The 17,163-nt window shown below is 42.5% G+C and overlaps 1 protein-coding gene across 4 annotated transcripts in view; it reads left to right on the top strand.

The window, feature by feature from the left end:
• pik3c2g (phosphatidylinositol-4-phosphate 3-kinase catalytic subunit type 2 gamma) overlaps nucleotides 1–17,163 on the top strand; it is an 81,278-nt gene that overhangs the window by 52,046 nt on the left and 12,069 nt on the right. For all 4 annotated transcript variants that reach the window (XR_007968029.1, XM_052097393.1, XM_052097391.1 and 1 more), the window contains 9 exons: nucleotides 12,294–12,388; nucleotides 12,670–12,850; nucleotides 13,768–13,875; nucleotides 13,955–14,047; nucleotides 14,161–14,290; nucleotides 14,722–14,858; nucleotides 15,165–15,334; nucleotides 15,419–15,575; nucleotides 15,700–15,809. Coding sequence is in view for 3 of the 4 variants with exons in the window: in XM_052097393.1 (XP_051953353.1) it covers nucleotides 12,294–12,388; nucleotides 12,670–12,850; nucleotides 13,768–13,875; nucleotides 13,955–14,047; nucleotides 14,161–14,290; nucleotides 14,722–14,858; nucleotides 15,165–15,334; nucleotides 15,419–15,575; nucleotides 15,700–15,809 (1,181 nt within the window). In the remaining variant the exon portion in view is untranslated. The remainder of the gene's footprint in view (nucleotides 1–12,293; nucleotides 12,389–12,669; nucleotides 12,851–13,767; nucleotides 13,876–13,954; nucleotides 14,048–14,160; nucleotides 14,291–14,721; nucleotides 14,859–15,164; nucleotides 15,335–15,418; nucleotides 15,576–15,699; nucleotides 15,810–17,163) is intronic.

The raw sequence follows: 17,163 nt of genomic DNA on the forward strand, positions 1-17,163 counted from the left end.
AATTTGATACCAAGAAACGTGTATTTGGTACACTTAAAAGTGGATATACATTTTAAGACCCTTTATATAAGGCCTCAGAGTTTAATTACACAACTAAACAATCTTAACTAGTTTAATCTAACATCAGAAATACACAACATACAGGGATTAAACGTATTTCCTTAAAAATAAACATTTCTGGGTTTTACATGAAAGACAACTTTTTTGTCAACTTTTCACATGTCTTTCTCACATGGTACAGCACGAGGTTTTGGAGTGTCACATGGGTGAGGGGGTTTGTCAATAGCGCATTGTACGATCACAGACTAGCTGGCGCTATTCCAGTGGTTAGAGGAGTTTTAACAGTGGGTTCTTTGTATTCCGAATCCATGAGTTAATGATTCGCCTTCAGACTCTACAACTGAAATGAATCAGCCCCTCATGATCATGACATGCACTCTTAGATAGCACTCTGAAGTGCACAGTACATACAGACTTATGTATTTATTTAAATAAATCATAGCTTTACGGGGATTAATAATCACACTGGGCCATGGAGCAATCTGCTTATCTGGAGGTGAGAAACTACCGTCAAAACACACAGAAATGCCAAACTACAATCTTGATTTAAATGGATACTGTGGAGCGGAGGGGGGGCGCGGCCGATCAGAGTATCGCGCGCCCGGTCCCCAATCGGCCTGATGAGGCGCGTGAGGGATAAAGGCGGCCGGTGACGATGGTTCGAGAGAGAGAGAATTATGGGCATGTCTGTCATGTGTGTTTGTTTATGTGTTTTTGAGTTTCTCATTAAAATATAATTTATGTTGGCAAGCCGGTTCTCGCCTCCTCCTTTCCCATCCTTTAACTATTTTACATTGGTGCCGAAAGCCGGGAAGGAGGAGGGATGCCCGTCGCAGAGTCCTCGACACTGCCGTCCACCCTGGGGAGCGCCGCTGCCATCTTCCGGGTGACGGAATAGCCCGACCGCCCGGATGCGGGGAACGGCCGTCGTCCGCGGGGCAAATGGGGACTGGATAACCCGACTGCCTGGAGCGAGGGAGCCGCTGCCGGGGCGGAGGAGTGCCCTGCCGTCCTCGAGACGCGGAGGGGTCGAGGGAGACCGCCGTCCGCGAGGGGAGGAGGGAATAATCTCTCCGACCGCCCGAGCGGTAGAGCCGCTGCCAGGGGCGGAGGAGTGTCCCCATTTGCCGCCAGAAAAGCGGAGGCGCTGTTCTGCCCGCTGGGGGTCGAAGGTGTCACCGGTTTGCCCGGGGTTGGAGCGGCTGTCGTCCGCCTGAGTGTGGAGGAGTGTTCGAGGACCACGCGACGGTACATCGGAGAACCGGTGAGTGAGTTTTTTCTCTCTCTCTCTCTCTCCCTTTCGCACCGTGTTGGCCTTTTCCCTCGCCTATTTTGTTGTTTGTTTTTTTTTCCTCCCTCCTCTCCTCCCGGGGTGAGGAAGGCGGGGATGACCACGCGGGACGCAAGATACACCCCGCCCCAGGGATGGGGGGGGTGTACGTCATGCCGGTGGCACCCCGGCCTGAGATAACGCCGGGAGGAGTGTGGAGCGGAGGGGGGGCGCGGCCGATCAGAGTATCGCGCGCCCGGTCCCCAATCGGCCTGATGAGGCGCGCGAGGGATAAAGGCGGCCGGTGACGATGGTTCGAGAGAGAGAGAATTATGGGCATGTCCGTCGTGTGTGTTTGTTTATGTGTTTTGGTTTAAGTTTTCATTAAATTATCATTTATATTGACAAGCCGGTTCTCGCCTCCTCCTTGCCCATCCTTGAGCTATTTTACAGATACATATGCTTTTGCTTATATATTACACTTGTTGGGTGCATAAAATGTCCTGGAAATTTGTGCCTTGAAAAGAGTAGGAACCCTGGTTGTGCATTCTGAGATGCTATTCTGCTCACTACAATTGTACAGAGGGGTTATTTGAGTTACCATATCCTTTCTGTCAGCTTGAACTAGTCTGGCCATTCTCCGTTGGCCTCTCTCATCAACGAGCCGTTTTCATCCACAGAACTGCTGCTCACTGGTTGTTTTTTGTTTTTTGCACCATTCTCTTAAAACTCTAGAGGCTGCTGTGTGTGAAAATCCCAGAAATACTCAAACCAGCCCGTCTGGCACCAACAATCATGCCACGGTCGTAATCACTGAGATCACAATTTTCCCCATTCTGATGGTTGATGTGAACATTAACTGAAGCTCCAGACCTGTATCACATGATTGGCTGATTAGATAATCGTATGAATAAGTAGGTGTACCTAATAAAGTGGTTGGTGAGTGTGTGTATACTGTATATATAAAACTTATTTGTGTATATATTGATATATTTTTTAATGTATTTATAATGGACATACTGCAGTGCTCACTGCTTCACAATAGTGATTCTTCAGCTTCACAATAATACTTTTACAGCCTCACAATAATTGTTCAGGCCCCAGACTCTCTCCCGATTGCTGGTGGCGTAGGTCATTTTATCCGCTCTCCCCGTGCTCACTGGAATTAGAGACCGGTGTTAGACATAATTTAGCTCAGGTGGAAGTGCCCTTACCGCTTCTCTCTCTCTCTGGATGGGCCCTTGACCACGCCCCCACTGCCACAATGACTTGGACTGAATAATTAAGAAAAGGAGCCACTAAGTGCCCAACATAGATGGGAACTTCTTCAGTATGGTTTAAAAGCATCCCAGGGTGATACCTCAAGAAGTTGCTTGAGAAAATGTCAAGAGTACATGTCTGCAAAGAGTGACTACTTTGAAGATTCTAAAATATAACACAGTTTTGATTTATTTTGGATTTTGTTTAGTCACAACATAATTCCTATATTTCAATTTATGTTAACCATAGTTTTGATGACTTTACTATTATTCTGAAATGTGAGAAAAAAAAAAAGTGTTTCAAAACTTTTGACCGCTAGTGTATAATAAATATATGTATATGTGTATATGTGTATGTATGTGTATATATATATTGTACATATATTTGTATATACAGTCAGGTCCATATATATTGGGACATCGACACAATTCTAATATTTTTGGCTCTATACACCACCACAATGGATTTGAAATTAAACGAACAAGATGTGCTTTAACTGCAGACTTACAGCTTTAATTTGAGGGTATTTACATCCAAATCAGGTGAACGGTGTATGAATTACAACAGTTTGTATATGTGCCTCCCACTATTTAAGGGACCAAAAGTAATGGGACAGATTAACAATCATAAATCAAACTTTCACTTTTTAATACTTGGTTGCAAATCCTTTGCAGTCAATTACAGCCTGAAGTCTGGAACGCATAGACATCACCAGACGCTGGGTTTCATCCCTGGTGATGCTCTGCCAGGCCTCTACTGCAGCTGTCTTCAGTTCCTGCTTGTTCTTGGGGCATTTTCCCTTCAGTTTTGTCTTCAGCAAGTGAAATGCATGCTCAATCGGATTCAGGTCAGGTGATTGACTTGGCCATTGCATAACATTCCACTTCTTTCCCTTAAAAAACTCTTTGGTTGCTTTCGCAGTATGCTTCGGATCATTGTCCATCTGTACTGTGAAGCGCTGTCCAATGAGTTCTGAAGCATTTGGCTGAATATGAGCAGATAATATTGCCCGAAACACTTCAGAATTCATCCTGCTGCTTTTGTCAGCAGTCACATCATCAATAAATACAAGACAACCTGTTCCATTGGCAGCCATACATGCCCACGCCATGACACTACCACCACCATGCTTCACTGATGAGGTGGTATGCTTTGGATCATGAGCAGTTCCTTTCCTTCTCCATACTCTTCTCTTCCCATCACTCTGGTAAAAGTTGATCTTTGTCTCATCTGTCCATAGGATGTTGTTCCAGAACTGTGAAGGCTTTTTTAGATGTTGTTTGGCAAACTCTAATCTGGCCTTCCTGTTTTTGAGGCTCACCAGTGGTTTACATCTTGTGGTGAACCCTCTGTATTCACTCTGGTGAAGTCTTCTCTTGATTGTTGACTTTGCCACACATACACCTACCTCCTGGAGAGTGTTCTTGATCTGGCCAACTGTTGTGAAGGGTGTTTTCTTCACCAGGGAAAGAATTCTTCGGTCATCCACCACAGTTGTTTTCCGTTGTCTTCCGGGTCTTTTGGTGTTGCTGAGCTCACCAGTGCGTTCTTTCTTTTTAAGAATGTTCCAAACAGTTGATTTGGCCACACCTAATGTTTTTGCTATCTCTCTGATGGGTTTGTTTTGTTTTTTCAGCCTAATGATGGCTTGCTTCACTGATAGTGACAGCTCTTTGGATCTCATATTGAGAGTTGACAGCAACAGATTCCAAATGAAAATAGCACACTTGAAATGAACTCTGGACCTTTTATCTGCTCCTTGTAAATGGGATAATGAGGGAATAACACACACCTGGCCATGGAACAGCTGAGCAGCCAATTGTCCCATTACTTTTGGTCCCTTAAAAAGTGGGAGGCACATATACAAACTGTTGTAATTCCTACACCGTTCACCTGATTTGGATGTAAATACCCTCAAATTCTGCAGTTAAAGCACATCTGGTTCATTTAATTTCAAATCCATTGTGGTGGTGTATAGAGCCAAAAAGATTGGAATTGTGTCGATGTCCCAATATTTATGGACCTGACTGTGTGTATATATATATATATATATATATATATATATATATATATATATATATATATATATAATGTGTACATATATATATTATTTGGCTGCTAATGGATTGACCTAATTATTTGGGGTGCCAAGCAGGTGATTAAACAAATTTTCTTCAATCTTTGAGTCAGTCAACCATACAAAGGATTCACACATATAAAGAGGTAGGAACTCCTTATGTCGATTCATACACAAACAGCAAGGCTCAATTCACAGAAACTGTTATTCATTTTTGAGCAAAATATCATTCAATGAGGGCAAAGCGTTAATGAGTCACATATGCACAGCTCACACCAAAAAAAAGTTTAAACCGTTTTGATTTATTTAGGATTTTGTTTTGTCACAACTAGGGATGTAACGATGCACTCCGAGCAGGTTGAAAATCGATGAAAATATGTGACGATTCATGTCGGATGAGATGTTAAACGAATACAGCAGGGGCGCTGAAACAGTAAACTTTTACCTCACCTGTAGCGTTAAAGAATAGCAAACATGGTGGTGGCAAGTGTAGATCTTGATGTTGAGGATGCCCCATCCTCATTCAAATCGGGGGTGTGGCGGTATTTTGGCTTTCCAAAAGACTAAAAATGAAAGCGGTGAGGTGGTAACAGACAAAACAAAAACTGTGTGCAGATACTGCAAGAAGATATTAATATACACCAATAACACAGTAAACATGATGCAGCATACAATCCGTCACCACAGTGAGAAGCTCCAGTCACCGCCGTCTGCACGTGAAAACCTATTAGTTGGCCAAACCGCACTGACCGGCGGATTTGTAGCCCCATTCGCGGTGACAAGTGCGAGAGCCATGGAGATCACAAGGGGCATCAGCGTTTTCATGGCAAAAGATAGATAGAGAGTTTTCTGTCATAGAAAATGAAGGATTTCGGCTACTGATCAACACATTGGAGCCCAATTACACTGTCCCATCACGCCCCCATTTTAGCCAGACTGTCATGTCAGCGCATTACAGGGAAACAAAATCTAAGGTGGCTGAGACCCTCAGAAAAGCAGATAGCGTATCAATTACAACCAACAGCTGGACCTCCAGGGTTAACCAGAGTTATCTTACGGTCACAGCCCATGTGATAACCAGCAAGTGGGAGATGGTTCATTTTGTTCTCCAAACTCACCCTCTGTTCGAAACACACACAGCTTCATCACATCTTGAACATCTTATGGAGTTTTGTGTTCCTTGCCAATGTCACCTTCAGCTTGCTCACTGGGGTTATTAATACAATTATTATTTAATTACTTATTTTTAAACACGATTGTAAAGGTATTTAATGGAAAGGAGGAGGCGAGAACCGGCATTTCAATATAAATAATAGTTTAATAGTAAACTTAAAAGACAACGTAAACACACATGACGGACATGACCGCTAGCGATCTCTCTCTCTCCCGCACTTGTTCCTCGGCCACTCCTCCACCCTCTATCGGACAACAGCCGTGCCTCTCCAGGCGGATCCAAGGCAGTCCTCCAGCCCCTGGTGGATGGAACACCCTGCCGCGTTTCAGTGGCTGGTAGGGAACTCCTCCGCCCCTGGCAGCGGCCCTGAATGCTCCAGGCGGTCGGTTAGGAGCCCCTTCTCCCGTCAGTACATCCATTCAGCCATCGTCCTCTTCAGGCGGCTGGGCTCCTCGTCCCCCGTCAGATGGCCGTGGCTGCTCCATTGGGGTGGACGGTAGTGGCGAGAACTCTATTACGGCGTGTCCCTCCTCCTTCCCGTGTTTCAGCACCAGTGTAAAGGGATCAATGGAAAGGAGGAGGCGAGAACCGACTTGATGATATAAATAATAGTTTAATGGTAAACTTAAAAGACAACACAAACACACATGACGGACATGTCCGTAAACGATCTCTCTCTCTCTCCCGCACGACACCCTGCAGTCGACCTTTATACCTCGGAGGCTTGATTAGCCTAATACGGGACCGGGTGCGTAGGATCACGACCCGGCCCCGCCCTCCGCCCTGCCACAACGATTAACAATCGTCCATCCATCCATCCATCCATCTTCAACCGCTTATCCGAAGTCGGGTCGCGGGGGCAGCTGCTCCAGCAGGGGGCCCCAAACTTCCCTATCCCGAGCCACATTAACCAGCTCTGACTGGGCGACCCCGAGGCGTTCCCAGGCCAGTGTGGAGATGTAATCTCTCCACCTAGTCCTGGGTCTTCCCGAGGCCTCCTCCCAGCTGGACGTGCCTGAAACACCTCCCTAGGGAGGCGGCCAGGGGCATCCTTACCAGATGCCCAAACCACCTCAACTGACTCCTTTCAACGCAAAGGAGCAGCGGCTCTACTCCGAGCTCCTCACGGATGACTGAGCTCCTCACCCTATCTCTAAGCGAGAAGCCCGCCACCCTTCTGAGGAAGCCCATTTCGGCCGCTTGTACTCGCGACCTAGTTCTTTCGGTCATGACCCAACCTTCATGACCATAGGTGAGGGTAGGAACGAAAATTGACCGGTAGATCGAGAGCTTTGCCTTTCGGCTCAGCTCTCTTTTCGTGACAACGGTGCGATAGAGCGAGTGCAATACCGCCCCTGCTGCCCCGATTCTCCGGCCAACCTCCCGCTCCATTGTCCCCTCACTCGTGAACAAGACCCCGAGGTACTTGAACTCCTTCACTTGGGGCAAAACCTCATTCCCTACCTGGAGTACGCAATACAATCGTATTTTATCTAATTACACAATGATGATTCATCGACATTATTGACATTACAGTTTTATCATCTGTTAATATCTGATCTTCTGTAAAGCTGCTTTGAAATGACGCTATACAAATAAAATTGACTTGACTTGACACCGGAGCTAATATTGCTGAAGTTTATTCAGCTGTGAGTGAATGGGGGCTGCAAAAGGCCAACCATGGGATTGCTGTTGTCACAGACAACATGAGGAATATGGATGTTACTGTCAGAGAGGCTGGGCTGGCCCCCCATGTCAGGTGTTTTGCCCACACTTTGAACTTAGCCAGCCAAGCGGGTTTGAGTCTGCCGTTTGTTGGGCAGAGTGATGCGCATTGCTGCCTTCTTTCACCGAAGCTCCACAGCCACTGCTGCGCTCGCAGCCAAACAGATACTATACTGGAGCTTCCAGTGCACAACTTAATCATCGATGTCACTATGCGCTGGAACAGCAGTCTGGATATGATTGAACGCCGTCTCGAACAGCAAGCGGCTGTGACAGCAACTCTCCTGAGCAACGACGTTCCATGAAATGTCCGTGACATCGATACTTTGATGGCTCAGACATCCGTGATGTGGAGGACATGGTGAGGCTTCTTAAGCCCCTCAAAACAGCTACCACTGTGCTGTGTGACGAAAAAAATCCAACTGTGTCTCTCATTCTGCCCTTAAAGCATACGATCGAGCATAACATGTCATCCAATGAAGAAGACTCTCTCACTGTGTGCAACATGAAGAGAGCTCTACTGAACAACCTTTCAGACAGATACACTTCAGAGGACACCACCTGCTGGAGTGCACTGCATTACACCCCAGATTCCAGGCTGTGCCTCATCTAGAGAAAGACCAACACGAGGATGTATTCCACAGACTGAAGGAGAAAGCTGTTGTTGCAGAAACAGGTATTGTATTGATTTTACTCTTTCTCTAAATAGATTATTTAATAATTTGTTGATTTATTATGGCATATTTATCTAAATGTGTTCGTGTTATCTCTTGCAAGAGTAACGATACAAATTATAACAACTTGCCTTTATAACAATGTGAAACCCCTGTCAGTGTTGTTCTTAGATTTTACTTAGTCTTTTTATTTCTGCTGTTCCTCTGTGCAGGATGAGGGCAAAGAAGGTGCCAGTGGCCACCCCCCTGCAGCAGAGCAGCCTCTTGACCAGACCGACAGAGCAGGAGCTGAAACAACCTCCTTCCAAGAACACAGCATTGGAAGATCTCCTTGGAGGGACTTTTGATGAACCAGCTGCACAGCACATCAGTCAGATTGATGCAGAAATGAATAAGTACAGCGCTGAAACATCCATTTCTCTCAATAGCTGAATGCTAGGCTGTACCCACTGCTCTCCAGTCTAGCAAAAGCATACCTCTGTCCCTAGTGATAGGGTTTTTTCATCAGCAGGGGATGTGCAGAGATCTCAGTTTCTGCCGGAATATGTGGATATTTTTTTATTTCTTAAACAAAATCAAATTCCAAGCTAGGAAAGAGCACAGGCAAAGCCTTAGTTTGTTTATATGAAGAGATTTCTTTCATTTGTAGTATTCATTTATTTATTTGGGATTTGTTTTAAAATGTCAATTTCGTTTTGTTATTTGACATAAAAGATATTTCAATTTCACAAAGAGTGAGAAATAATAAAAGGACACTTTTCCATTTAGCTTTAATCTCATTTTGTTAGAAAAAAAATCGTTTCGTGAAACCAGTATCGCATCGCATCGTTCAGTTGAGTGAATCATTACATGCCTAGTGTAGTAGTTTCTGCCCAATTTGTGAAAAATCACTCGAAGTCTTAGGGATTTTGATTTCAGAAGAATAGACTTTATTATCATACAATAAAGCAGAGTTGCCTGCAGAACAACTAAAGCATCTCTGGGTTTTGGTTCACTTAAATACATGTCCTCTAACAAGGTGGGGCTAATACACTTCAAACGTGTCACCATAATCCATCATCGTATGCTTTGACTCGAATAATTATTTTAAGAAATGGCCAGGAGACACCTGTGGAAGAGCCTCACCATATATTCTTTCAGCAGTCATGAGAGCACATATGTGAGGCTATTCCTGTTCCTGCACAGACCTCTAAAAACTCACACACAGAGTAAAAGACCTGCTTGACCATCAGAAATAATTGTAGAATAAAATGGCCTTGATTATAGCTGATTAATGTATACTTAACTTGATAAAAAATGCACCACACTAGTCACAACATAATTCCCATAGTTCCATTTATGTTATTCCATAGTTTTGATGACTTTACTATTATTCTAAAATGTGAAGAAAAAAATTATATTGTTTCAAAACTTTTGACCGGTAGTGTATATAAAGAAAAAGAAACATCCTCTCACTTTCAGCTGCTTTTAACATGTGTAAATATTTGTATGAACATAAAAAAGATTCAACAACTAAGACATAAAACTGTGAGATTCCACAGAAATGGAATAATGTGTCCCTGAACAAAGGGTCAAAATCAAAAGTAACAGTCAGTATCTGGTGTGGCAGCAGCTGCATTAAGTACTGCGGTGCATCTCCTCCTCATGGACTGCACCAGATTTGACTGTTCTTGATGTGAGATGTTACCCCACACTTCCACCAAGACACTTGCAAGTTCCCGGACATTTCTCAGGAGAAAGGCCCTACCCATCACTCTCTGATCCAACAGGTCCCAGAAGTTTAATGGGATTGAGATCCGGGCTCTTCGCTGGCCATGACATTCCTGACTTGCAGGAAATCATGCACAGAACGAGCAGTATAGGTGGAGGGTCATGCCCTGAATTGAGATTGCCAGCAATGACAAACAGGCCTCAGTGTAACGCTCATTCCTTCTATGATAAATGCGAGTCTGATCATCATCCCTGGTGAGACAAAACTGCGACTCTTCAGTGAAGAGCACTTTTTGCCAGTCCTGTCTGGTCCAGTGAAGGTGGGTTTGTGCCCATAGGCAACGTTGTTGCCGGTGATGTCTGGTAAGGGCCTACAAGCCCTCAGTCCAGCCTCTCTCAGGCAGTTGTTGTTGCCATCCTGTTCCTGTCCCTGTCCCGCAGGTGTGATATTCGGATGTACCGATCCTGTGCAGGAGTTTTTACACGTGGTCTGCCACTACGAGGACTATCAGCTGTCCTTCCTGTCTCTCTGTAGTGCTGTCTTAGGCGTCTCACAGTACGGACATTGCAATTTATTGCCCTGGCCACATCTGCAGTCCTCTTGCCTCCATGCAGCACGCCTAATGCTTGATCACGCAGATGAGCATGAGTCAGTAGAAAGGTCTCTTTAGTGTCTAAGTTTTTATAATTGTGACATTAATTGCCTACCATCTGTAAGCTGTTAGTGTCTTAACCGTTCCACAGGTGCATGTTCATTAACTGTTTATGGTTCATTAAACAAGCATGAAAACCCTTTACAATAAAGATCTGTTTAGTTATTATAAGTTTATCTTTAAAATAAAGTGTCCTGAAAAAGGGACGTTTCCTGAGATATATACACACACACACACACACACACACACACACACACACACACGCACTCACCAACCACTTTATTAGGTATATCTTTATATTATAAATGGTAGACGATCCCCCATAGTCCACTACTTTGGTTCTCTTCTTGCCCCAATGTCCTCATTCTTGCCCAGTTATTAAGAGACTTTTTTGACTGTTTAAGATTTCTTCTTATTTTACAAAGTAATATTGCTTCCAACTTGGAAATGTATTATAACTATTCCAAAAAATTTGCATTTCTTACACGTTGTCATTAGTCAGAATGGCTACGAAACAAGTTATTATTGTCAGGCCGTTTGGTGGGATGGAAATGTAGAGACCAGATTTCTTAATTACTACCCCTGCTGTATAGTAAATGTATTTTCTTTTTGACTTTTCTTTTCACCCAGCATCACATTACAGCAACTCTCATCTCAAGAAACAATGAACCATTCTCTCGAAACTATAACCACAATCCCAAAACTACACACCAGTGTGTAAAACAACAAACTTTCATGTTAAAATCAAACACTTCACTCAAAACCAAGTTCTCTTATGTCAAATTTAAATGTTATGCTTTAAATAACGCACATACCCAGCAAATACGCATTCTGTTGCGCAGCCAGAACACACCAGTGAGACCAACTGAAAACATTACTACACAAACTCATTCAGGTCAACCTGTAAGTTTTTTTTATTTAGATTTTTTGGTTCTAGTATATACTACATCAAATCTGAAATTCTGCAGGCACACACAAACACAATTTTCAAAAAGTATATTTACAGAGTTGCTTATGTTACAGTTCTGTAAAGTGTTGCTGGGTGAAAATCACCGTCTAAAAGAAAAATCAGCAAAAAAGAAGTCTGCATTAATCGAGGAATACAGCCTCATAAATGCAGGATAATATATTATGAATGCCTCCTGCCAATATGTGAAGAGCACTTGTCTGATATTGTCTTGGTGTTAAGGTAGTGCGGAGACCTTCTTAGGACAAGCAAGCGTTTTCAAATGGGCACCCTCTTTCATTGAAGTTTCATTAAGCCCATTACAGCTCACTACATCTCTGGAGGGCTCGACGATGACTTCTGGCATCCCACAGTCCTCTCCCATTGTTTTTCCATGCTTCATGCTTTATCTTGGGGCCCAGGAAAGATCTTTTCTCTTGATCCACAGCCATTGACTACTTCTAGTAAATCTAGTACTGTAAAACTACAGTAAGTGTGGCACAAAACAAATAATACTTCAGTAATTCTTCAAAACGTAGTATTTATTGTGCTGCAGTGATGTCAAAGATTTATTCTAATTTTGTTTTTCATTGACAGCTTCTCACTGAAACTATAGTACATTGTTTTTAATGTCATTTAAATCAACATATCATTCGCAAAAATATCAAAACGAAGGAAGTTCGGAACATTTCGTTTGTGTTAAGTGTTTTGTGATTTCTGTCTGATGTGTGATGTCTCCTCTAGGCTCTGAAGATGGAGTGGGAGTTTGATGGGCCATTGATGACCCTTCTGCTCTCACGATCTCTGTGCTGCATCCGTATCGCACAGCAGATGTACTGGTGAGAAAATCACAAGAAACGATGATCTGACTAGTGAGGGCATCGTGCTTCATGCTTTTCCATTTTAATTGTATTGTAATCCTTAAAAAAATAACTGTTTTGCTTCACCAACGTATTAAAAATATGTAAGCTATTGCTAACATTTGAATTCTTCAGATTTGTTGTATGACCACAAGCATTGATGGAATGTAAATGAAAGCAGCTTATGTACCCACATGAGACCGATCAAATTGAGACAGATCGATTGTGCGGATTGTTTTCACTGATGTTTGCATCTGCAGGCTAGTCATGGACGCTCAGGATGATTTTCTCTATAAGAGTTGGATAAGTAAAGTGTTGTCAGCACTAATGCATTGCTACGGATGCGCTTTGAGACATGAGATGCAACAGCAGAGCAGATTGGTGGATCTCCTCACTGAAGTGGCGCGGAAAGTCCACGCAGCTGGCAAAACCAAGAGAAAGGTCTCCTAACACATTGAGATGATGCTGTGCACTATTAACGCTGAAGTGTGTCATTTCTCCGCCACCAAAGGGAACTGCAAATATAACCCTTGTTTTCAAACAGCTGTTTCGAACACTCCTCGCTGTCTGCCATTGACTTTGGAAAAGTTACACACTTCAGCTTTAAGAAACTTGATTGAGGTTTTTTTGGCTTCTAACAGTAACAGAACCATTTTTGAAAGTAAATAGAACCCTGATTTATAGGTTCCATGATGATCTGTGGTAAAGAACTTAAAAAAGGGTTCTCTAGGTAGAGTTGCTTCTTTACTGAACTATGATTTCCAACCTTTAAGGAATCTTTCTTTTTACAGCATAGTTATGCTAGCGACTGGAGTCTTTAATATAGACTGTGGCTTCAATTAATTTCAGCTAAGGAAACTTAATTTTAGTGCATTAAAGAACAATATTGTATTTGCAAATTTGACACAATGGCATTTTAATTGAAGATCTAATGTCACTTTTACACTGCAATAGGGGCATAGAGGCTGCATATGAAGCAGAATAAAAAGATGCGTTATACACACTGTTTGCTTTGCAAAGAAATAGCAGGTGTCACAATTTTCCTTTCTGAGTCTTTAAAAGCATGTTTTTGGTGGCCTTTGAACCGTAATTCCTTTTTTCCCCTGCAATTAACCTGAAAATTACTCTAGGCTGTCAATACATACAGTAAAGCTCAAGGCACGTCCCTAATAGAAGATAAGAGCTGAAATTACTGGGAGATTGTTACTCCAGTGAGGTGCATCATACGCTCCTCCTGCAGCTCATCTTCAACATTGATCATTAGTGGTGCTTTTGCAAGGTGCCATTATTACATTATTGCCATGGCAAGCACCCCTATCTAGTTACATTTATAATATACAGTATGTGTTGTTCTACAGGATGTGTTAAGAGGAGAGAAATGGAAAATTGAAAGTTTTTTTTCCGATGGGATGTCCTGTAGGCTTCCATTAGACCCAGCTGTTGTGGTGAAAGGTGTGAATATTGAGGTACGACATCATATTAAATGAATGGTATTAACACTTTGTGCATGAAAAGCTTAAGAAGTTCTCTCTTTTTCTGTATCAGGCACTCAAGTTTTTTAATTCCAACGCTGCACCTGTGGAAGTGTCCTTCATCACCACTGACCCACTGGGCCAGAACTACAGCGTCATCTGTAAAGTATGAATTGTATTAAAGTGTGTCAATTCCCAAACTCAATTCAGACTGCTGATAGAAACATATATTGCCTAAATTACTTTTAATTTCAATTTGAACTACTGTTTTTCACTCAGACGGGAGATAGCCTGCGTCAGGACATGCTGATGCTGCAGATAGTGAAGGTTCTGGACCGTGTGTGGAGAGAGGAGGGACTGGACATGCAGATGGTCACGTACAAATGCATTTGTACAGGAAGAGATCAAGGTCAGTCAAACCACTCGAGCAGTCACCTCTTTGAATGATCATCAACGAGATGGAAAAGCAGCTGTGGGGGGTCTGTATTCTTGGGTGCGACACTTCGGGATTATTTTACCCTGTGGACATTTCTGAAACCTTAAAGACAGATGTTTGTTAGGTTTATCTTGTCATGTGAGACACACTGTAGGTCTGTCATATTTTAGCATGGCTTATAGTGGCATTGCATCTCTGTGCTACCTCCAAATTCTCTGTTAGCATGCAGTGTAAAGACCAGTCAACTGCAGCATGTTCCTTCTCATTTATGTCACTGTCACTGTTTACTGACTGTGACACACCAGATTTACACTTTCTAAATGACCGAAATGAAGAAATGTTATGACACTAAACCAATGGACTCAAGGAAGCAGACCGCTGCAGTGTTGTGCGTGTGATTTCAGGATTGGTGGAAGTGGTGCCTGATGCGGTGACTTTGGCAAAAATTCAGCAAGAGTGGGGTCTGTCTGGAGCATTGAGAGAAGACACCTTAGAGAAGTGGTTCCACATGAGGAACAAGACCAAAGAGGACTATGAGAAAGTAAGGAGGAATCTCCATTGTTTGTGTAGGATGTATTTTTGATGATTTAGCATTAAATGTCCATTTTATTCATTTCAATATATCCCAATGTTTCGATTATTTCTTAAATGTTAATAAAGTTTGATTATTATATTGTACATTTTCTCAGAACGTAAGATTTTAGATTCAAAAATTTCATTTAATCACACTTTATTTCATGCTCTGACATGCATTATTCACGCCTACATTACTCGAACCCTTCCGAGGACTGGAGCATTTAATTGTAACTTGCCCCTTCGTACACTAGTAAAGAGTTTAATCTTCTAGGCTGTTATGAATTTCCTTCACTCTTGTGCTGGCTGGTGCATTGCCACATTCGTCCTGGGCATCTGTGACCGTCACAATGACAACATCATGATCAAACACAGTGGCCATATGTTCCACATCGATTTTGGAAAAATCATGGGCAATGCCCAAAAGTTTGCCAACATCAAGAGGCAAGTTGTTTTTTTTCTGTGTTCATTTCACTGGCATTGTCAAAAATAAATATTTTTGAATTAAACGAGACGTTAAACCGACAGAGACCGAACGCCCTTCATCTTTACATCCGAGATGCAGCGCTTCATCACAGGAGGTGGGGAGAACCCTCAGCGCTTCCATCGTTTCGTCGAGTTGTGCTGTGCCGCATATAACAGCCTGCGCAGACGAACGGCACTAGTGCTCAGTTTGCTGCAGCTGGTAAGATCTAATAACTGTGTTTTTTACTGATTCTGATATTATTCATTTGCTAAATGATGACACGTGTTTCCTGTACATATCTGTGCAACTGTGTTAACGTGCATCCCTGTGTGGCTGTTTGGAGATGTTGGGTGCTGGCATGCCAGAGATGAAGGACATTCAGGACCTACAATATGTTCACAACAACCTGAGGCCTCATGACTCTGAGCTGGAGGCGACTTCATATTTTACCAAGTAAGAACATTAAAAGATCATTATAGCAGTGTCTCTCTGTGTATTTTTATGTTCATTGAGCACGTCATCCTCAACAAGATGTTAGTTTGTGTGTGTGTTTGTCCAATGTCCTTCTGATGGTGGAATAAGTTGACTCAATCAAGTGAGGAAATGAGTCAACCCTTAGACATTCTTAAAACAAATGTGTGTAAATGCAGCAAAAACTATGACAACAAGGCTTTGAGTTACTTCTATAGTAGCAGAGATGGAGGCACAGACACGAATGAAACGGGGAGTGTTATGTTTTGCAGTTTCTGATATTACATTGTGTCTAGCGTGTTTTTGCGGAAATGGTGTGTTCACAACACAAGTTACGTAACGTTACGACTAGTGTGTAATTTATGTTCATCTTCTGTAAACATCGGATCAGATGTTTCTTCTGTTTATATCTTGCACTGGGATTCATCACATACTGTATGTCTTACACATGACTTATCGTTGTCATGCATCTTTTTCATCACATATTCATTATAGTAGACAAACAAAAGTTTTCGTCAGTGATTTCGTTGACGAGAATTTCCTTCTTCAGATTTTTACAAGCAGATTTCAGCTCAGTTTGTCCGTACAATGTATGTAAACAGGTGCCATCAGGCTGCTGGCTGTTTGATGGTCCAAAAGGTATAAAAGTAATCCACATGACACCAGTAGGTATAGCTGCAGGCCGGAGAACTCCAAATGGGGCAGAATCGTCAAAAGAGGGCGGGGTTACTCCAAAAGGGGGTTGCGACAATTTCCAAAACAAGTTAACACTGAATGTTTTGGAAGAGTCATGGAATTTTTGAACAAGCTATTTTCAGCAATACAAGTGTGCTAAGAATTCTTTAAATTTGGTGTGATCGTGGAACAGCACAAATAGGCACCACTCAGAGCATGCACAAAGAGTAGATTGTGAATGGCCGCTTCTGTCAAGTGTCATGTCCATGTAACATCAGCTCTATATATATATATATATATATATATATATATATATATATATATATATATATATATATATATATATATACACCGTAGAGTGTGTAGATGCTTTTGACTGTTAAGGAAACAGAGCTGAAGTTTTTTTTTCCACAAAAATGGGAAGAAACATTTGAAAACGCTGCAAAAAATGTTGGAGTTTTGAAAGTTCTTGAAAAAGTCACAGAAATGTACTAGTCAAAATGTGTTGGAGCCCTGCGAATCACGTAGGATGTGATTCATTGCATCAGCAGTTATTAGGAGCTCATCAGAGCACTCATGTTATCTGAAAGTCTGTGATCAAACTGTGTGAAAGAAAGCTAAAGTCTGGACACATCCTGGTGAAGAATGGTCCATCTGAACT

Source organism: Xyrauchen texanus, chromosome 29, assembly GCF_025860055.1.
Source record: "Xyrauchen texanus isolate HMW12.3.18 chromosome 29, RBS_HiC_50CHRs, whole genome shotgun sequence".
NCBI lineage: Eukaryota > Metazoa > Chordata > Actinopteri > Cypriniformes > Catostomidae > Xyrauchen > Xyrauchen texanus.